Source organism: Erythrolamprus reginae, chromosome 7, assembly GCF_031021105.1.
Source record: "Erythrolamprus reginae isolate rEryReg1 chromosome 7, rEryReg1.hap1, whole genome shotgun sequence".
NCBI classification, from domain to species: Eukaryota; Metazoa; Chordata; class Lepidosauria; order Squamata; family Dipsadidae; genus Erythrolamprus; species Erythrolamprus reginae.
Genome location: NC_091956.1, coordinates 4,719,494 through 4,742,015, shown reverse-complemented (window position 1 = coordinate 4,742,015; position 22,522 = coordinate 4,719,494). Strand labels below are relative to the sequence as shown.

General features: G+C 41.2%; 2 protein-coding genes across 5 annotated transcripts in view; both read right to left on the bottom strand.

Moving 5' to 3' along the window:
* Positions 1–16,820, bottom strand: part of LOC139170106 (guanine nucleotide exchange factor subunit RIC1-like) — a gene marked incomplete at both ends in the record, with an annotated part of 50,803 nt that extends 33,983 nt beyond the window's left edge. Inside the window, one exon of the mRNA XM_070756878.1 lies at positions 16,655–16,820. Within this exon, the coding sequence (XP_070612979.1) occupies positions 16,655–16,820 (166 nt within the window). The remainder of the gene's footprint in view (positions 1–16,654) is intronic.
* The window catches only part of CTNNA2 (catenin alpha 2), a 361,600-nt gene that overhangs the window by 296,137 nt on the left and 42,941 nt on the right, over positions 1–22,522 (bottom strand). The window lies entirely within an intron of this gene.

Sequence of the window (22,522 nt, the reverse complement as noted above, 5' to 3'; positions counted from 1 at the left end):
CCAGGTCCCTGCCCCCACCGCTGTCCCGAAAAGAAGACGCCGCCGCAGCCGATGTCAGTGTCCTCAAAGAGCAGCCACCGCCGGGACCAGCAGACTCAGCGCCTGCCTCATAGAACATAGAAACATAGAAGTCTGACGGCAGAAAAAGACCTAATGGTCCATCTAACTTGTAATGGCCACGGGGAAGGAATATCCTATGCCTGGCAACAAAGGTGGGTCTTGAGTAATTTGCGAAAGACAAGGAGGGTGGGGGCCGTTCTAATCTCTGAGGGGAGTTGATTCCAGAGGGCCGGGGCCGCCACAGAGAAGGCTCTTCTCCTGGGGCCCGCCAAACGACATCGTTTGTATTCCTGATCAATCTGTCTCTTTTAAGTGACATGTCATCACTTAACTTCGTCATGTTAAAGCAGGTTTGGGTTGGGATGCATGCGAGGCCATTCTTTATATGCTTAAAAATGGGAAATCGATGCAGAAAATGAGTTCTGCCCTTGCGTAGCTGGCCAGACTGCCATAAATAATGCAAATGGCACTGTTTATCTTTAAAAACAAAACTTCAGAATGCGAACTACTAATAGCCGCAATTATATTGATAAATGGGGAATGTCACAGAGAACGTAAGGTTAGGAACTTGTTCTTTTCGGGGCAGAAAAAAGAAGAAGAAGAAAGTAAATAATAAATAAACCGAGAGGCGCAATTTCAGTATATTTGTTTCTAAAAAAGAAAATACATTAATTCAAGAGTCTAATGCATACAGTCTCCCCGATAATGAATATAAACCATGAATGGCAATAGCAGCATCAGCAACATAAAAAAGTATTTCAGGGCTTGGAGTTCTAGGCTCCATTATTAGCATTTTATAAAGGGGATATTAGCACTTTTAACATGACAGTCTAAGCCTCTTTTTTATATAAAAAAAAACCTTCAGTAAAGTATGTTTTTCTCTTCTTAACCAGCTATTTCTTGCTAAGAAAGAATGTGCTTTTTTCAGCATCTATGCAGTAGAAAGTGTTCTGGTTTCCGGTACAAATTTAGCAATTACAAATAACTCTTATTAAATGCATTATTTCATGAATAAAGAAACTCCATTTATTTCTCTGCTCTTCTGGAATTCAAACACATTCCATACAGGCACTTGGTCTGTTATCTCCCTTTGCTGCATTCCTCACATTCCTTCTCCTGCTCCACTTAACAAGATTTATTGTCCTAACAGCATGATTTCTAAAAACAGCAGAACTGACTGTTAATCAACACAGAATACTTTTGCTTACTTGAGAGCGGCAAGAAACACATCCATTTTTCCCTTCGGCAACGTTGAAACTCCACCCTTCTTCCCCATTGACACCCTGACGTGCCAAATACAGTGATCCCCCGAGTTTCGCGATCTCGATCTTTGCGAAACGCTATATCGCGATTTTTCCACCCGATGACGTCACTCCCTTCCTTTCTCATCTTTCTTTCTCTCTCTCTTTCTCTATCTTGCTTCTTCCTCTCTCACACTCTCTTCCTCCCTCTCTCATCTCTTTCTTTCCTTCTCTCTCTTTCTCTATCTCTCCCCCTCTTGTTCTCGAGTGGCGGGCAGCACCCAGGGAAGGTTCCTTCGGCCGCCCACCAGCTGATCTGCTCGGCAGCGCAGTAGCAGCGAGGAGCCAAAGATGGGGTTTCCCCTTTGCGTGGGCAATGGGGAAACCCCATCTTCGGCTCCTCGCTGCTACTGCGCTGCCGAGCAGATCAGCTGGTGGGCGGCCGAAGGAACCTTCCCTGGGTCTTCAACTCCCAGAGCGGCGGACAAGCGGCGGGCGGAAAAGCGGCGGCCAGACAAGCGGACAAGCGGCGGAAAAGCGGAAAAGCGGCGGACAAGCGGGCAGGCAGGCGGCTCCTCAGCTGCTGGGTCTTCCCAGGTGCGGAAGTAAAAACACCATCTGTGCATGCGTGGCCATGGAAAAAGGGGCGCGCATGCGCAGATGGTGTTTTTACTTCCGCACCACTACATCCCGAAAAATCGATTATTGTGAGGGGTCTTGGAACGGAACCCTCGCGATAATCGGGAGATCACTGTACATCACTATAGTATTTAACCATTCCTCTCCTTAATATTTATTTATTTATTTTATTTATTTATTGGATTTGTATGCCGCCCCTCTCCGCAGACTCAGGGCAGCTAACAACGGTGGTAAAACAACATGAACAATCCAATTAATCCAATTAATAAAAACAACTAAAAAACCCTTATTATAAAAAACCAAACATACACACAAACATACCATGCATAACTTGTAATAGCCTAGGGGGAAAGGATAACTTAACTCCCCCATGCCTGGCGACAAAGATGGGTCTTAAGTAATTTGTGAAAGACAAGGAGAGTGGGGGCCGTTCTAATCTCTGGGGGGAGTTGGTTCCAGAGGGCCGGGGCCGCCATAGAGAAGGCTCTTCCCCTGGGGCCCGCCAAACGACATTGTTTGGTCGACGGGACCCAGAGAAGGCCAACTCTGTGGGACCTTATCGGCAGCTGGTATTCAGATATCGTCTTCCAGACCTCTGTTCTCTACGTTTTTGGGCCCTTCTGAATTTAGGGTTAATCCAACGAGCGTCTGATTCTCCCTCGCTAGATCCTGAACTCATAGCCCCATCCTGTGGCTGGCCTCCCACCTGTTCTACTACCTGTAACCCCCCCCCCACTAATTCATAAACACTATCTGAATCCGAGTCCTCAATATCTTCATCATCCTCCAACTGATCAGGAGTATGTACAACAGAAAGTACAGTGAAGTTTCTGAGGTTCTTTATATTCTGAGGTTCACCGAAGACACTTGCAAGTTTTAAGAAATATACATACCCAACTGGGAATGTATACGAAGATTCTCAATTATTTGTCCCAAAAATTGTCCCAAAGGAGATTTTTTTAAAAAATAAATAAATAAATCAAGTGGACTTTTTTTTTTTCCCTTGGAGATGTTTCGTTTCTCATCCAGAGACCCAAAGTAGCGGCGCTAGTGGCAACCCCTACCCGCTGATAATTTGGACACTTGGAAACTGACATGTACTGATGACAGTTGCAGCATCCTAGAGTCACACCATCCCCTTTTGCAACCTTCTGATAAGACTAGCCAGTTGGGAAGCCAGATTCACTTAACAATAGGGTGACTAATTTAACAGCTGCAGGGAATCACTGCTGAAGTCTCTGGAACTGTATATTATGCTTTATATGTTTATTATTTAATGTTTCTTGAAGTTTAGTTTTCCTTCATTGTCATATAAATCAAAAATACACCGAGACTAATTAACTAATTAATATCTCATAACTTTGCTTGCAAACTACATTGACTGGAAATTACTTGAAAGCAAGCAAAGTAATTTGAAGAGCTGAAGGGATTGGATACTGTAGCCTAGAGGATAATTCTCTGCCTTACAAGGCAAAGGTTGCAGGTTCAAGTCTCAGTGGGTATGGCTAGCTGATGAGGCCAAAATAAGGCCAAAATAGATCTATCCTAGTCTCCCTTAATTTTCAAATTCAGCAAAAAAAACATGTGACACATAAAGATAGAATTGTCGGCTATCAATAAAATTAACTGCCTTGGAAATGGCCCTGGGTTTGGGCCGAGAGGCAAATAAGGAGCTGTGATGTTCCTTCAATACACCAGGGTGATTCGACACAAAAATATGTAACCCTTCCCTGGTGCAGAGCTGAAGGGATTGGATACTGTAGCCTAGAGGATAATTCTCTGCCTTACAAGGCAAAGGTTGCAGGTTCAAGTCCCAGTGGGTATGGCTAGCTGATGAGACCAAAATAAGGCCGAAATAGATCTGTCCTAGTCTCCCTTAATTTTCAAATTCAGCAAAAAAACAACAACATGTGATAGATAGATAGATAGATAGATAGATAGATAGATAGATAGATAGATAGATAGATAGATAGATAGATAGAGATAGAGATAGAGATAGAGATAGAGATAGATAGAGATATAGATACAGATGTCAAATGACAGCCTAATTTCCCCCTACAAAAATAATCCGATTAACCTTTTTGGGTATTCCGTGCAGCTGCCAAATTTTAAAACCTCTGGCACTCTTGTAATCATTTATTTAGAAAATATATGAATCACTCGGCAGCATAAGCTTCCAGGACTTGCATTCAATTAAAATAATAAACAAATAGGAGAATGTCCAAAAATGAAAATTGCGGGGTGGTGGTGGTGGGGGGGATCTTTCTCCTTTGAATTAATGGCTCAGTTGTTCAACTTTGGACATGAGAAAGTGGAAGTGATGTGTTTGCCACAGTAGTTTGCCACAACTCCTTCCCTCAAAACATTGCTACAGAGCCCTGCACACCAAAACAACTAGACACAAGGACAGGTTTTTTTCCCCAAACGCCATCGCTCTGCTAAGCAAATAATTCCCTCAAAACTTTTTGCTAAGTCTGCACTTCTATTTCTACTAGTTTTTTCTCACCATCCTATCATCCTTTTCATCCCACTTAGGACTGTGTGACTGTAACTTGTTACTTGTATCCTAAGGTTTTTATTAATATTGATTGTTTCTTCATTGCTTGTTTGACTCCTGTGACAATCATTAAGTTTTGTACCACATGAAACTTGACAAATGTATCTTTTTTCTTTTATGTACACTGAGAGCATATGCACCAAAGAGAAATTCCTTGTGTGTCCAATTACACTTGGCCAATAAAGAGTTCTATTCTATTCTATTCTATTCTATTCTATTCCATTCCATTCTACTCCACTCCATTCAATTCCATATTTTCTATTCTATTCCATTCTATTCCATTCCATTCCATATTTTCTATTCTATTCTATTCTATTCTATTCTATTCTATTCCATTCCATTCTATTCCATTCCATTCCATTCCATATTTTCTATTCTATTCTATTCTATTCCATTCCATTCCATTCCATTCCATATTTTCTATTCCATTCCATTCCATTCCATTCTATTCTATTCTATTCCATTCCATTCTATTCCATTCCATTCCATTCCATTCCATATTTTCTATTATATTCTATTCTATTCCATTCCATTCCATATTCTATTCTAATTTGTGAAATCTATCAGTTTTGCAGCCGACCCATTCATTCATTCATTCATTCATTCATTCATTCATTCATTCCTTGGACTTACATGATATAAATTTTTGAGATAAATATGACAGGTCCCGAATTTGAAAGAATCAAGAAAACTAAGAGACTACCTTGACTTTTCAAGCGAAACGTCGTTGGGCCTGTAGCCTTCAAACAAGGACATAAAAGGCTGTTATGGATTATACGCGAGAGACAAAAATTGATTTCCATATCGAGTGTCGCTGTGAGCTGGTGTCAGTAATTTAAACAAAACAAAAAGAGGAAGAGACTCTGGTCCCGTCAATTGCTTGTGTCAAATATAGACAGCCTGAGAAGGAAGATGATTTGTAGGTCAGATTCAAAGCACCGACCCAATAGTTTGCTACCGTGAAAGATGAATACATAATAAATTATTATTTAGTTACTCCTAGCTCCTTGCTTTTTTTTCAGTCTGATATTTATTGTCCTTTCACAGACCTTTTTTTTTTTGCAGCCTATCAATTACAGCCATGCTCTTCAAGATTTGGAGAGACAGAGCGCTAGCAGTCTTTCTCATAAAGCTGGCAAAACATTATAACCTGACCACATCTGTCTTCTCCAGCAACTTTTGCCCTGCTATTATATACCTGTGAATGCCAACTTTCTTTATATAGGTTGTTAAAAAATTTTTAAAAAGGTAGAGGAGGAAGAAAACATTAGCGTTGGTGGTTGGGCTGCTTGCAAAGGCACTTTGTGATTCATCTCGCATGGCCTTGGACCATCTTTTTTCCTTCCAACGCTGTCTGAAAAGGCTTTTAAGCGGGGAGGTTTGAATTGCCCACAAAAGTGGCGTTGAATTTATCTGGCTGGGAAGACCTTCAGAATATCAGGTTTTTGAGTAAAGCGGGATGGATTGGAGAAGCGGTGCACGCCCTCTGCGCTCTTGCCAAAGAATGGGATATCAAAATCTCTTCCCTTGCAATGATTGACAAGAGCTTCGGATGGTCCAGGAAGGCATTTCGGCTAGTGGTCCTGGACTCATCAGCTAGCTCACATTAGAGAAACACCTTTCGGCTGTGGCGAGGGGGGCATTTGCCCAGGTTCGCCTGGTGCACCAGTTGCGGCCCTATCTGGACTGGGAGTCACTGCTCACAGTCACTCATGCCCTCATCACCTCGAGGCTCGACTACTGTAACGCTCTCTACATGGGGCTACCTTTGAAGAGTGTTCGGAAACTTCAGATCGTGCAGAATGCAGCTGCGAGAGCAATCATGGTCTTTCCCAAATATGCCCATGTCACACCAACACTCCGCAGTCTGCATTAGTTGCCGATCAGTTTCCGGTCACAATTCAAAGTGTTGGTTATGACTTATAAAGCCCTTCATGGCACCGGGCCAGATTATCTCCGGGACCGCCTTCTGCCGCACGAATCCCAGCGACCAGCTAGGTCCCACAGAGTCCTATTGTCTCTCCTATATCTCCTATATCTTCTCTTCTATCCCTATATCTTTTTCTGCTATTCTCTCATAGTTATATTTCACTCCTTTATTTTCTCCTCTATTTCCCCTTTAATACATTCTACCTGATTATATCCTCTATAACCCTCATTGCGTATTATTGTGTATTGGACAAAACAAACAAACAAATAAATAAATAAAATAATTACTTTTGCTGTGCCAAACTCAATCTGGAAAAACGAAAAGAGGTTAAGGTATGAACTGTCTTGTCTATAATCTTTGCCTGTAAGCCGCTCCAAGTCTTCAGAGAGGGGCGGCATACAAATCTAATAAATTTATTATTATTATTATTATTATTATTATTATTATTATTGTTGTTGTTGTTGTTGTTGTTGTTGTTATTGTTATTGTTATTGTTATAAATACACTTCCTTGGAAGTAATTCAAGTAATGTCCAGTGAAAATTAGGAATAAAACAGTCTTGAAATGCTCCTGATTTGCTTGTGCCGGTCGGTTGTCGGAGAGCCAATCACGAAGGGAGTGTGAGGCCCCGCCCACCTGCCCAGACACCGCCATTTGGGTTCTTTTACCCTCTGCGCATACGCAAAGCAAAGAATTCAAATGGCGGCATCTGGGCAGATGGGCGGGACCTCCCTTCACAAACCGCTCTCCGACGACCGACAGGCGCAAGCGAACCGAGACCATTTCACCCTGGAATAAAGGGATCAGGGTTTACAGTGTTAAACATCACAATAAATGCAGATAAAGCATTCCTGACGCAACATGTCTTAAAAATATTTACAAGCATCCGAGTAACATTTCATTTCTGAGTAAAGCTCTGGTTTTGTTTGACTCTGACATTTAAATCACACTGAGTGCACTTTATCACACACACACACCCCGAAGCAACATTTTCTGTTCAATTACTTTGGGATATTCATTGCAAAAGACTTTACAGATTTCTAAACAATAGAACATTAACAGGGCATACTTTTAAAGCTTGGCCTATGACTTAAATATTAATATTTTATCTCCATCCGCTTGGGTATAAATCTAAACACAGATCAAAAGCAAACTCATTATTTTTTTCCCCAATTAAATCTCCAGTGATTGCCCAGGTCAATATTGGATGCCTTTTAATTTCATCCATTTGCAATGTCACTTTTGTGGATGGTATACAGTTTAGTGCTCGACTTACAACAGTTCACTTGGGGGTCGTTTGAGGTTACAACGGCACTGAAAAGTAGTTGAGTTATGACCATTTTTCACACTTACAACCTGTTCTGTCGGGCTCTCTGGTAGAATCCTCTCAAAAATTCACAGGTACAAATTTCAGACACACACAATGTTCTTTATAATGAAAATTCACTTAAAACAAGCCCTCTTGTGGTATAGCAAAGAGCACTCGTCTCCAAACAAACTGGTCATTTGTACAAGTCCCTTATCAGTTCTGTGATACTTAGCTTGCAGCTGTGAGGCAATTCACAGACCTTCTTCTTTCACAAAGTGAAACACACTTTGCTCTGGTTTAGTTTCAAAGCTGAGAAAAATCAGCACACAAAAAGTCAAAGTCAGTAAAGCAGTCACGAAACACAACAATCAGATAATCCTCCACAATGGCCAAACCCACAGGCTGCTATTTATAGCAGCCTCACTAATGACCACAGCTCCACCCAACCACAGGTGGCCTCATTTTCTTTGATAATAATCTCTCAGTTGTTGCTGCCTATGCATCGCTCTCCGCATGCGTGGCTGTATCATTAACTCTTGTTCTGAATCCAAGGAGGAGCTAGATAATTGATCTCCTTCTGAGCTGTCTGCCACACTCTCCTCCTCCCTGTCACTCATGTCTTCTTGGTCAGAGGAGCCTTCATCAGCAGATTCCACCGGGGGCAAAACAGGCCTGCAGCATGTGGATGTCTCCCCCACATCCACAGTCCTTGGGGCAGGAGCTGGGCCAGAGCTAACCACAACACCCAACCCCTTGCTCAAGCAGGAGATCCTGTATCACACTCTGTTTTCTTACAACGTTGAGAAATACTCAGCTTTTCAGTTGTTTCTCTCTCCAATATTCAATTAATTGGAAAGATTTTTTTTTAAAGGAGATAATGTGCTGGACTGACCTTTGGACTTAAAATTAAAATCTACTTTTCTTATATTTCCCTTGAAATTACTATTATAATCTAGTGTGATTATTAAAACTTAAGGTCATATTAAATGTTGGCTCCTACAGCAAAGCACCTTATTATTTCACTCGGCTTAACCGGGGAATTAGTTCCATTGTGTTTGTTCAAGTTTTGCATGGAAACATCACCAGATAATTTGTGTTTTAAAATGTAAAGGAACATCCAGTACTAGCTTTATAAAACGCGTATGAATGTTAAACCTTGACAAATGTTTTAATATTAAGGTTGTTAACCAAAGAGAGCCAATTTGGTCCAGTGGTTAAGGAATCAGGCTAGAAACCATGAAAACGTTAATTATACACACACACAAAAAAACCTTTTGCATAGCCACCCATTTTATAACCAAATCTGGGTAGCACTGAATCAGAAATAAAAACAACATAAAAACCATTATAAAACTATAAAAATAAGCACATTAATGATAGTAAAAATCTAGCACCCCATCGCAAAGTCTCTTATCCCAGGGTTTGGGGAAAAATCAAGGTCTTTTGCAAAAAAGCTAGTCGGCAACCTGCGGCTCTGGAGCTGCATATAGCTCCTTCATCCCACTGCTGCGGCTCCCTGTCACTCAAAATATGCATCACAACCGCCAATGTGTGACACTTGCTGAGCTTTTCAAACCACCAGTAGATCAAACATGGATAAATAGTGGTAAGGTGTTTTTTTTTTCCTACATAGCATAAAGGTAAAATCATGATATGCAGTGTTATCTTCATTTTAGATGTCAAAAGGCTTTTGTGGTTCCCGGTGTTTTCTTTTCTGTGGGAAATGGGTCCAAATGGCTCTTTTAGTATTTAACGTTGCCGATCCCTGGGCTAGCCGAACTTCGTAGGGCAAGGAGTTCAATAGGGAAGGGGCTACCACAGAAAATATATACTCCCTAGTTCCTATCAGATGGCAATACTTTAGGGGAAGGGACCAGGGGCAAGTCCATGCTGTTTGAGGTAGTAAGATGGGTGGATGTCCTTAGAAAAACCTGCAGATAACCTGGCCCTATGCTATAGGGGGCATTAAAAGTGAGGACTGGAACCTTGCTTTGCACTTGGAAAAAAACTACTATCCAATGCAGCTCACATCACTGAAGGGTTAGATGGGAAAGCTAGGGGTCTCCATCACTTGTTTACTTGGTCTATGTTTACTTCGTCTGGGGATTCGGCTGAGAACATCATTGTTTACTATTATGAACTGGGACCTGAAGATCTCTAAGTTAGTTCCACCTAACTATCTAGTCAGTTCTAACTCCAAACTTTGACCTTTTGTGTGCTGATTTTTCCCCGCTTTGAAACTAAACCAGAGCAAAGTGTGTGTCACTTTGTGAAAGAAGAAGGACTGTGAATTGCCTCCCAAGTGCAAGCTAAGTATCACAGAACTGATAAGGGACGTGTACAAATTACCAGTTTGTTTGGAGACGAGTGCTCTTTCTATACCAAAAGAGGGCTTAGTTCATTTGAATTTTCATTATAAAGAACATTGTTTTGAATTTTCAAACGTGTGTGTGTCTGAAATTTGTACCTGTGAATTTTCGGGAGGAGTCTACCAGAGAGCCCGACAGAACACTTGTAGGTGCCACATTTAGGGTTTCCTCTTCACTTTTCATCCAGAATACATACCGAAGTGGAAAAAAAATGAACTCCCTAAATTTGCTGGTATGACATGCAGAGGCAAAGGGGAGCAAAAGCGAACGAAGAAAATCAATCACCTTTATTATTTCTTTTTGGAGCACCGAAAAGATGAAACACGAAGTTGATCGTGGCTTTATGGAGTTAAGCAACATTTACTCTTATTTTAAAATGTCATCTCCGCTCAGTGTAACTATTAGATGCTTAATGGAGATAGATGAACTAAGTGGACGCGATAAAAGAGGGGGACGGCTGCCTCCTTGAATATGCAGGGCGGGAGGCTGTGAAATGAAGAATTGGATGGCGGCTGCATTGCCAATATCAGGAGCAGTGGAGAACTCAATGGGCAAAACATGATCCTCCCTTTCTCTTTTTCTCACTCCATATATACAGTTCTCTCTCTCTCTCTTCCTCTTTCTCTCTCTCTCTCTCGGAGAAGGAAGAATTAAAATAAAGAGGGAAGACAAAAGAAGGGAGGGAAGGAAGGAAGGAAGATAGGAAGGAAGGAAGGAAGGATATAATGAAAATGAGGGAGGGTATCGCTAGCAAAGGATTTTTCATAATGACCATCACATCATTGGTTATTTCTTATATTATTATTAACATGTTCTGATGATAAGGAGTTAGACGTTCTACTCTCCCTCCCCACCTGAAAAGAATTCTGTTCCAACTGCCAGTTGCCTTATATTAACATACTCTAATGCTACCCCTTCACTAAACCGAGCCTAGGGCAGGGCCAGCATGTGACTCATTCAGCCTGTGGGCTGCGAGTTTAGACATTCTACTCCCCCTCCCCACTTGAAAAGAACTCTGTTCCAACTGCCAATGGTCCTATATTAACATATTCTGATGCTAAGGAGTTATACATTCTACATAAATTTTCAAGCTTTAACTGTCAATTTATCAAGCCCATAGTTTCGTAGGGAAGCATATCTTCATCTACATCTACATCTCTCTGTCTCTCTATCTCTGTCTCTGTCTCTCTCTCTCTCCTCACCCCATCAGTTTTGCAACATGCTCAGACGGTTCGGAGCTAAGCCCCGGAGTGAGCCCCCCTGATTTTCATGCCTGAAATATTAAGTAATTCTGATTCTAACTAATAAATTGCTGACAATTTTTTTTGCTCCCTATTTCTTCCCAACCTTTCCCCTTAATAATTCCAATTTTGGGTAGCAAGATATTGCTTTCTTTTCTCCCAAGATGCTTTCTTTCTCTTGTTTTCAAGGGTTTATGCCAGTTATATATATGCCGAATCAATAACACATTACTTCTTTCAACGTATTTTACACTACTGTTATCTAGAAGACAATGGGGCGGAGGTTGGGAAGAAAGGGGCTGAATATGATTGCAAGAATTCACAGGGACATTTGATTTAAATCCTTTTAGGTCTAATCAAGACTATTTTCTGTATTCAAGGTCAGACAGCTTCTTCTCATAACTCTCGGAAATTAGAATATAAATGCCATGCCAAAATGTTTAGTTGTGTTTTTTATACATGTTTTGAATATTTTGTAAGACATCTCCTTGGACATCCCAAGGGGTTTTTTCCCCCCCAAAAAAGACAACTGATCTGTCTTCATTTTTTCCCCAGTGAAAACATGTATTTTAGAAACATAGAAACATAGAAGACTGACGGCAGAAAAAGACCTCCTGGTCCATCTAGTCTGCCCTTATACTATTTCCTGTATTTTATCTTAGGATGGATCTATGTTTATCCCAGGCAGGTTGAAATTCAGTGACTGTAGATTTACCAACCACGTCTGCTGGAAGTTTGTTCCAAGCATCTACTACTCTTTCAGTTAAATAATATTTTCTCATGTTGCTTTTGATCTTTCCCCCAACTAACTTCAGATTGTGTCCCCTTGTTCTTGTGTTCACTTTTCCTATTAAAAACACTTCCCTCCTGGACCTTATATAACCCTTTGACATTTTCTCATCCAAAAAGTGTCTTCAGTTCTAATTGACTGTGGGGAGAATACATAATGCTTTCCTATTCTATTCCATTCTCCACCAGTCATTTCGAACTGAAGAAGTTTCTTGGGTAACTAGTGAAATATTTTCAAGGGCACGGCGGGGGGGGGGGGAGAGAATGGAGAGAGGGATATTTATACAGTGGTACCTCTACTTACGAACTTAATTTGTTTTGTGAAGAAGAAAAGTTTGTAAGAAGAAGCATTTTTTTCCCATAGGAATCAATGTAAAAGCAAATCATGTGGGTGATTGGAGAAACCACAGGGAGGGTGGAGGCCCTGTTTCCTCCCAGGAGATTCCTAGAGAGGCCCCACGGAGGCTTCTCATTGCCTTTTACAGCCCTCTTTCCTCCCAGGAGATTCCTAGAGAAGCCCCACGGAGGCTTCTCCCTGCCTTTTCTGGCCCTGTTTCCTCCCTGGAGATTCCTAGAGAGGCCCCACGGTGGCTTCTCACTGTCTTTTTCAGCCCTGTTTCCTCCCAGGAGATTCCTACAGAGGCCCCACGGAGGTTAAAGGGTTTTTAACTGTTTTAATATTGGATTGTCATATGCTGTTTTACTACTGTTGTTAGCCGCCGAGTCTACAGAGAGGGGCGGCATACAAATCCAATCCAATCCAATCCAATCAAAACTAAAATAATATAATAATAATAATAATAATAATAATAATAATAATAATAATATAACTCAGAGTTATTATTTTAGAAGATCTGCTGATTGATCTTCACGTGAAGCCCGACGATGGAAGCATTTCGAGTGAAACGAGATGGATAAAATATTTTATAAATGACTACTAGCAGTGTCAATAATACAATAGAGGGAAGCTCTTTTTTAAAAAAAGCAAAGCAGCTTCCTCCTGACATGGAAAGAAGCACTAAGTAAGGTTATTAAGCTAATTGATCTTGGCAACGCTCCCAGTTCTAATGAAAGGAAGGGGGGGGAATAAAAATGAGATACATTATTAATAGCAATGTAATCTAAACTTTTCAGAATAAGAATGCAGCTTTCTTTGCTTTTCCAATCAGCCAAATAATAGATGGTCTCTCCTGGTTCGTGATATAATAAATGTTGAGTCCCCTGTAAGGCTGGAGGAAGGGAAATTGTTCTGTTCCTGACATGGAATAGATGTGGGAGAAAGTGGCTTTGATGCTAACACTGCAATGTTAAGCACCAGAAGATAACAATTTATGCATTTCCTATCAGAGGTAGGATTCAGCCAGTTCACATTGGTTTAGGTGAACTGGTAGTAGGGGACTGCAGGTGGGGCCATTCCCGCCCCGGCGCTATGCTAGAAACATAGAAACATAGAAGATTGGCAGCAGAAAAAGACCTCATGGTCCATCTCATCTGCCCTTATACTATTTCTTGTATTTTATCTTAGGATGGATCTATGTTTATCCCAGGCATGTTTAAATTCAGTTCCTGTGGATTTACCAACCACATCTGCTGGAGGTTTGTTCCAAGCATCTACTACTCTTTCAGTCAAATAATATTTTCTCATGTTGCTTCTGATCTTTCCTCCAACTAACCTCAGTTTGTACCCCCCTTGTTCTTGTGTTCACTTCCCTATCAAAAACACTTCCCTCCTGAAACTTATTGAACCCTTGAACATATTTAAATGTTTCGATCCTGTCCCCCCTTTCCTTTCTCTCCTCCAGACTATACAGATTGAGTTCATTAAGTCTTTCTTGATATGTTTTATGCTTAAGACCTTCCACCATTTTTGTAGCCCATCTTTGGACCTGTTCAATTTCTGTCAATATCTTTTTGTAGGTGAGGTTTCCAGAACCGAACACAGTATTCGAAATGCTGTCCTATTTAACCCCATTTTCTAAGATGTGCACATGTGTGCAAGCCACACATATGAGCAAAGTGCAAAAAAACAGCACAACAGGCAAATCCTTTTTTCCAGATTTCCAGTTGGCCCACTGTTCTGCCGGGCTCTCTGGTAGGAGCCTCCCAAAAATTCAAGGGTACAAATTTCAGACACACACACGTTTGAAAATTCAAAACAATGTTATTTATCACAAAATTCAAAATAAACTAAGCACTCTTTTTGTATTGCAAAGAGCACTCGTCCCAAAACAACCGGGTAGTCTGTACAATTTCCCTTAAGCAGTCATTAAGTACTTAGCTAGCAGCTGTGAATAAACTTCACACCCCTTCTTCTTCCAATGAAGTGAGACACACACACACACGTTGCTCTGCTTTGGTTTCAAAGGCGTTAAAAAATCAACAAAGTCCAGAAAACAGCAACACACGATTCCTGAAGAACTGCGATCAGATACTCTTTCACAACGGCCAAACCCACACGCTGCTATTTATAGCAGCAGCCCTAATTACTGGAGCCCCACCCAACCACAGGTGGCCTCATTTTCTTTTGTAATAATCCTTCAGCTGTTGTCTCCTATGCATCACTCTACACATGCATGGATGTGTCATTAATTCTTGTTCAGAATCCAAGGATGATACAGATGATTGATCTCCTGGGCTGTCTGCCAAACTCTCCTCTTCCCTGTCACTCACGCTTCCTTGGTCAGAGGAGGCTTCATCGGCAGATTCCATCGGGAGCAAAACAGGCCTGTGGCATGTGGATGTCTCCCCCACATCCACCTGCACATTCCTTGGGGCAGGAGCTGGGCCAGAGCTAACCACAATGCCCATTGGGTGTTTTTTTGCACTCCGGGGTTTCAGGGAAGCTTTCCTGAACCCTCGGCAAGCTAAACGGGCTTTCCCAAGGCCAAAAATCAGCTAGCTACATACACATGCGCGCTGGAGCTGAGAAAGGGCAATGCCTTATGTGCTCTCTGATATGGCTCTGCGTTCCACCTGTGGCATGCATGTTATAGGTTCGCCATCACGGCTACATACCACCGGTGCCGAATGTGATGTGTCTCACCTTGGCACACACTCTACTTAGATTGAATTCTTGACGTATTTTGGCCAGAACGGGACAAAGACTTGATGAAAGATCTGATCAATAAAGGAATTACTACTTCTATTGATCCGAGGTTGATGCAATTTAAATGTTGGCAACCATGCCGCGCCGCTAACTTATATCCCAAGCCCCTCTTTATGCATATTATTACTAGGCTATCTCCCCTTCTGCAACTCTGCATCTGATTTCTGGTTTTTAGATGAAAAATGTTCCCCTTTAATAGCTTTCTTTTATTTTTAAAACCCAGCTGTTTCATGCATCAAAATCAATTTGAAGTTTGGTTTTACCTAGCTCATTTAATGCAAAATGATTCTGCACATTTGGTAAGAGATCTTCACATTTTCTTGTCCAAATCACTCAAAATGATCCCTTACTCAGGTTTGGTGAAGGATCATTGACACACTCGGTTTGAGTATGTTTTCCAAACTGGCTGTGGGTCGACCAAATGATCATCTTACTTAGTCCATACCATATTTTTCACAGTATAACCCCACACCGGAGTATAAGACACACCTGAGTTTTGGGAGAGGAAAAGTAGAAAAAAGGCCTCTGACTCCCAGCAATTTGCCAAACAGCAAACAGCATAGATAATATACATTGTTTGCTGTGTATTTATGTGTCTGACCCATTGAAATAGCAAAGAATTGGAGAAATGTACATTATGGCAGTATGGGGGGGGGGCGCTTGCCCAGGTTCGCCTGGTGCACCAGTTGCGGCCCTATCTGGACCGGGAGTCACTGCTCACAGTCACTCATGCCCTCATCACCTCGAGGTTCGACTACTGTAATGCTCTCTACATGGGGCTACCTTTGAAAAGTGTTCGGAAACTTCAGATTGTGCAAAATGCAGCTGCGAGAGCAATCATGGGCTTTCCTAAATATGCCCATGTTACACCAACACTCCGCAGTCTGCATTGGTTGCTGATCAATTTCCGGTCACAATTCAAAGTGTTGGTTATGACCTATAAAGCCCTTCCTGGCATCTGACCAGAATATCTCCAGGACCGCCTTCTGCCGCACGAATCCCAGCGACCGGTTAGGTCCCACAGAGTTGGCCTTCTCCGGGTCCCATTGACTAAGCAATGTCGTTTGGTGGGACCCAGGAGAAGAGCCTTCTCTATGGCGGCCCCGACCCTCTGGAACCAGCTCCCCCCAGATATCAGAGTTGTTCCCACCCTCCTTGCCTTTCGCAAGCTCCTTAAAACCCACCTCTGTCGTCAGGCATGGGGGAATTGAAATTTTTCCCTTCCCCCTAGGCTTATAGAATTTATACATGGTATGCTTGTATGTATGAGTGGTTCTTTAAATTGGGAGTTTTTTTAGATTATTTTTAATATTAGATTTGTTTACATTGTCTTTTTATACTGTTGTTAGCCACCCCGGGTAGGTAGGTAGGTAGGTAGGTAGGTAGGTAGGTAGGTAGGTAGATAGATAGATAGATAGATAGATAGATAGATAGATAGATAGATAGATAGATAGATAGATAGATAGAAAGATAGATAGATAGATAGACATAGATAGATAGATAGATAGATAGATAGATAGATAGATAGATGGATGGATGGATGGATGGATGGATGGATGGATGGATGGATGGATGGATGGATGGATGGATGGATGGATGGATGGATGGACGGACGAACAGACAGATAGACAGACGACAGACAGACAGACAGAGACACAGACAGATTCCTTCCACTCTCTTCCTCCTTCCATACTACTCATTTAAAGAAAGCTAATTTGAAAGTCACATGACAAGCTAGTTTTATTTTACTCTTGAAATAAGGGACAAAATGGAACATTTCCCCCTTCCTTTGAAATTTATTCCCCCTCATTTCACAGCAAGGGCTGTTTCTTACTAGAGCCTAGCATAATGTACAATGCACCCTCTCTTTCTAATATTTAAAGCCATTATCTGAAGAAGCTGTACAATTACGAATTTGAGCATAGTGTGTCGTCTCCCTGTTTGTCAATTTTCTTAGAGCAAAAGAATATGAGAAATAGACATAAATCTATGCTGAACAGTCCCCAGATGTTTTAAAATGTTTCTTCTTAATGTATAAAACAAATTGAAAATTAATGAGGAAACTTGTTTAAAAATTGGCTTCGGCTGGGGTTTTTTTGTTTTTAAAGGGAGGGATGCGCATCTCATTTGGAATATAGTAATTCTTAGTGATAAATAAGTCATATTGCCTCTCTAAATTACTAAAACTCAATCCATGTTTCAATATTTTTTGTCATTACCAATATTGTTGTAATGCCTCAGCAAACTGCCTTGTAGACTGCAACACCATTATTTAAATGAGATTTCCCCCCAGCAAGATGCGGCGCTAAAATAAAAAAAAATAGCTTTCAGGCCAAATGAACCACGACCAGTGCAATTTCTCAGGAGTAAATGGCAGCAGCCCTGAGTAGCAACTTGAGGCTGAGAGCAGCACAGCAGTTCCAGATGTCTTGGTTCCATGGCCAATTGCTCCAACACACTCCCATCCCGTCAATCCCATTGGCTATGGAGAGAGAGAGAGATGATAGATAGATAGATGAGATAGAGAGAGAGAGAGAGAGACAGACAGACAGACAGACAGACAGACAGACAGACAGACAGACAGACAGACAATCAGGTAGGCAGGAAGGAAGGGAGGGAGGGAGGGAGGTACAGACAGACAGACAGACAAACAGACAGACGATAGATTAGATAGATAGATAGATAGATAGATGGATGGATGGATGGATGGATGGATGGATGGATGGATGGATGGATGGATGGATGGATGGACGGACGGACGGACGGACGGACGGACAGACAGACAAACAATCAGGCAGGCAGGCAGGCAGGCAAACATACACACACACACACACACACAGACCCACCCTAGATAGAGGAAGGAAGGAAGGAAGGAAGGAAGGAAGGAAGGAGGGAGGGAGGGAGGGAGGGAGGGAGGGACGGACGGACAGACAGACAAACAGACAGATGATAGATTAGATAGATAGATAGATAGATAGATAGATAGATAGATAGATAGATAGATAGATAGATAGACAGACAGACAGACAGACAGACAGATAAGAGGCAGACAGGCAGGCAGGCAGGCAAACCAACTGACCCTAGATAGAGGACAGATATACAAATGAGAGAGACAGACAAAGTGATCATAGAAAAATGATAGATAGATCATCCTCAAAGATGGGCTTTCACCAGCAGGGTGGGAATTGATGGCAGGCCTGCTCTGGAGAGGACCTCAGTGTCAGGCACCTTCTCCTGCCACCAGATCCGCACGAATCCCAGCAACCGGTTAGGTCCCACAGAGTCGGCCTTCTTCGGGTCCCGTCGACTAAACAATGTCGTCTGGCGGGACCCAGGGGAAGAGCCTTCTCTGTGGGGGGGCCGACCCTCTGGAACCAGCTCCCCCCTGAGATTAGGATTGCCCCCACCTCTGTCGTCAGGCATGGGGGAACTAAAACACCTCCCCCTTGCCCATGCTGTTTGGTTGATTGATTGACTGTGTGCCTGTTTTTTATATATATTGGGATTGTTTTATGAAATTACTAATTTTAAATTGTAATTAGATTGGTGGGCATTGGATTTGTTATTGTGTACTGTTTTTTATTATTGTTGTGAGCCGCCCCGAGTTTTCGGAGAGGGGCGGCATATAAATCCAATAAATCTAAATCTAAATCTATTCTACAGAAGCAGGTCACGTGGAAGTGGTTCAATTGCCTAGTGTGTTTCCTGTATACAGTCCTAGTCTCACTGGCATACAACAGGGTAGTTAGCACTACTGCTCAGTAGACTTTGAGCTTTGTAGCAAGGCTTATTCCACATCGGTTCCACACGTTGGTCATTAAAAACCCCTTTTGCTGTTGTTGTTGCTATTGTTGTTATGGTGTAAAGCCTTTCAAAGAAGCTTCCAGCCTACATAAATTAGTTAACAATTGCAGAAATGTAAAGCCATAATACTAAAATGAATAATTAAGAACCAGCAGTAATAACGTTATAAACGTTATGGAAATGCCTATTCCAGTAAAAACTTTAAAAATCCAACAGATAATGAAAGCTGAAAGTCCCACAGCCCAATAATATTGTTTTAGGAGACAAACAGAATCAAGGGTCTTAATGTTGACAATGAAGCCAAGCCAAAAATTTGGGTTTTGGAGGAAATATATGCACCTGGTGTAGGAATACAAGCAAGAATGAAAAACAGGTCTCGTTCTAATTCATAATGCCATTCTAGTTCACACTTATCTTTTTTTTTTAATGTACACTGAGAGCACTTCCACCAAGACAAATTCCTTGTGTGTCCTACCGTGTTTCCCCGAAAATAAGACACTGTCTTATATTAATTTTTGCTCCAAAAGTTGTGCTACGCCTTTTTTTCAGGGGGGTGCCTTATATTTCTCAAAGAAGACAAATTCACAGGCAGAAAAGCTGATACCCCCAAAGAAAGTGTACCATACGGTACACTGATTACAGTACGGTACCTGTCAGTATGGAACCCACACACACAAACGACGGCACTTATATGGTATAACAGTATACTCCCGCTATTGCAGCTTCCGGCCACCAGAGGAGCTACAGTCTACGCACTGTAGTGGAGACTGTAATGGCGGTGAGACAGCAGAAGACTGTGTCTGCTGTACTGGATGGTACAAACTGATGGAAGGGGTCAGCAGGGGACCCCACATTATTACGGTACCGCTATGAACAGCTTTGAATGGTACCATACGTTTTTCCACCGTACCATATGTAAACTTGACTACGCCTTATTTTCGGGGGGTGCCTTATATTAGTAAATTCTGCAAAACCTCTGACATGCCTTACTTTCGGGGTACGTCTTATTTTCGGGGAAACAGGGTATCACACTTGGCCAATAAAATTCTATTCTATTCTATTCTATTCTATTGATAAAGAAGAAGATTTGTAGTTCAGGGTTGAAATGAGGGATCCTTGGTATTCTCTGAGCTTGACTGTTCCCATGAAGTCCAAATCAGTTCCAAATCTTTCTACATTTAGTTTAATGAACGATCCCAAATTCATCCCCAAATTACCGAAACGTACGACATGCCTCAAAGGGTTAAACCTGGTTTTCGACATTGATATAACATGCATGTTCAGAGTGACTAAATGTCTTTGCTTAAGTACTAGTTTCAATACATAGGGTGATGTGTAAATTTAAAGAAAAAACCCCCCAAAACAGCAAGCTAATTAATTATGCTGATTATTCAATGAAAGCTTTAATTGGCATGCCCTTCAATATCACCCATTAATCAGGACAGTCATTAACCCTCTGGAACAATTGAGATTTTCTTTTCCAAAAAGTAACCACACTTGAGCCAACTGAAACAAAAAAAACTCGGAGAAAACTGCAGGATCCAAAAAAGAGGAAACAGAATTCAATCCATTCTATGGATTAAATTCTAAATTCTTGAATGCTCAAGATGCCTACTGCATACAATTGCCAAAATAAGCTCTAAATACAAAGCCTGTTAAATAATAAGTTCTGCTTATTTATTGTTCTGATATAATCGAACGATTCTTGGTGATAAACCAAGATAAACAGGCATAAGTTTATATTAATTTTATTTAGAAGACTACTTAAAAATATCAAGATCTTTATAAGCCAAGGGTGGGGAAAAACAAGGAAGAGAGGGTTTTGTTTTGTTTTTCATTTTCTGGATAATGCTGAAATTAAGACAGGTGAAACTGTTCAGAATTAATTAAGCAGAATTTCCTAAAAAGGCCAGTACAGAAGATTGCATAAGTTTATCAAAACATACAACCAGAGTAAATAATAAAAGCAAAAAACTCAACTTCTATATAAACTGGAATGATATACAATTTTATTCAACCCAGGGCGCCATGACACAAATTGCTAAAAGTCCTTTGGAAGACTCAACAGACAACAGACAATGGGTGGTGGTGTTGTGTAATGGCAATGCAGAAGGGTAGCCTCTTCTCCAAAGCGTTGACGGCAGAACGAGAAGCGATGGATGGAAATTAATCAAGGAGAGAAGCAACCTAGAACTTAGGTGGAATTTCCTAAAAAGTGAGGACAATTAACCAGTGGAACGGCTTGTCTCCAGAAGTTGTGGGAGCTCCATCTCTGGAGGCTTTCAAAAAGAGATTGGACAAACATGTGTCTGAAATAGTAGAGGGTCTCCTGCTTTAGCAGCGAGTTGGACTAGAACAGGGGTCAAAAAACATTCGGACCTCAGTACAAAAATATTATTTGACTGAAAGAGTACTGGATGCTTGGGACAAACTTCCAGCAGATGTGGTTGGTAAATCCACAGTAACTGAATTTAAACATGCCTGGGATAAACATAGATCCATCCTAAGATAAAATACAGGAAATAGTATAAGGGCAGACTAGATGGACCAGGAGGTCTTTTTCTGCTGTCAATCTTCTAGGTTTCTAGGTTTCTATTCAGCCCAGGGGTCATAGCTTGAGGAGCCCTGATTTAGTACAATATAAAAAATGCAAATAGTTTTTTTTTCTGCAGACCACCAAAATTTTCTTGCAAACCACCAGTGATCCATGGGCCACTACTTGCTGACCACTGGACTAGATGACCTCCAAGGTCCCTTCCCTTTATTATACTCTGTTTATGAATAGATGACCAGGGGAGACATAATAGCAGTGTTCCAATATTTGAGGGGCTGTCACAGAGAAGAAGAAGTCAACCTATTTTCCAAAGCACCTGAGAGCAGGACAAGAAGTAATGGGTGGAAACTAAACAAGGAGAGAAGTAACTTAGAACAGCAGAACAGTGATAGAAACTGTCTTTAATGCATTTGGGTCAATATAAAAGGAAACAAAGAATGATGTTACCATAGATATATACTACAGGCGACCCAACCAAGCAGAATAAATTAATACTAATCTAATCCAGCTAGAAGGACTTTTAATACCTATTATTAATAGCTATCTATTAATATATCTAATTAGCAGAACACTAAAAAAAAGAGCAATGTGTTTTATGCTGAACACTGAGTTTGCCTTTTTATTTTTATCATTATTAAGGCTTAATTGAGGAATGAAGAATTGTTTCTTATTACCGGGTTCGAATTAAAGAAGGGGAAACATGAAGGCTTTTTATGTAAAGGAAGGCTGATAATAAGTTAAATCGACAGGAGAATCAACAGTTGGTAAAGGAAGAAAAATATTCCGTTTTTTGAACGGAGGCTACACATAATACGTTTTACTTCATTAAAAGCTCCATTATCAAATATAGGACAAATGAGAATCTTTGAAGGCAGCTATTGTAGTCTCCGATGAATCATTTTTTTGACGTTTCAATACTGGGT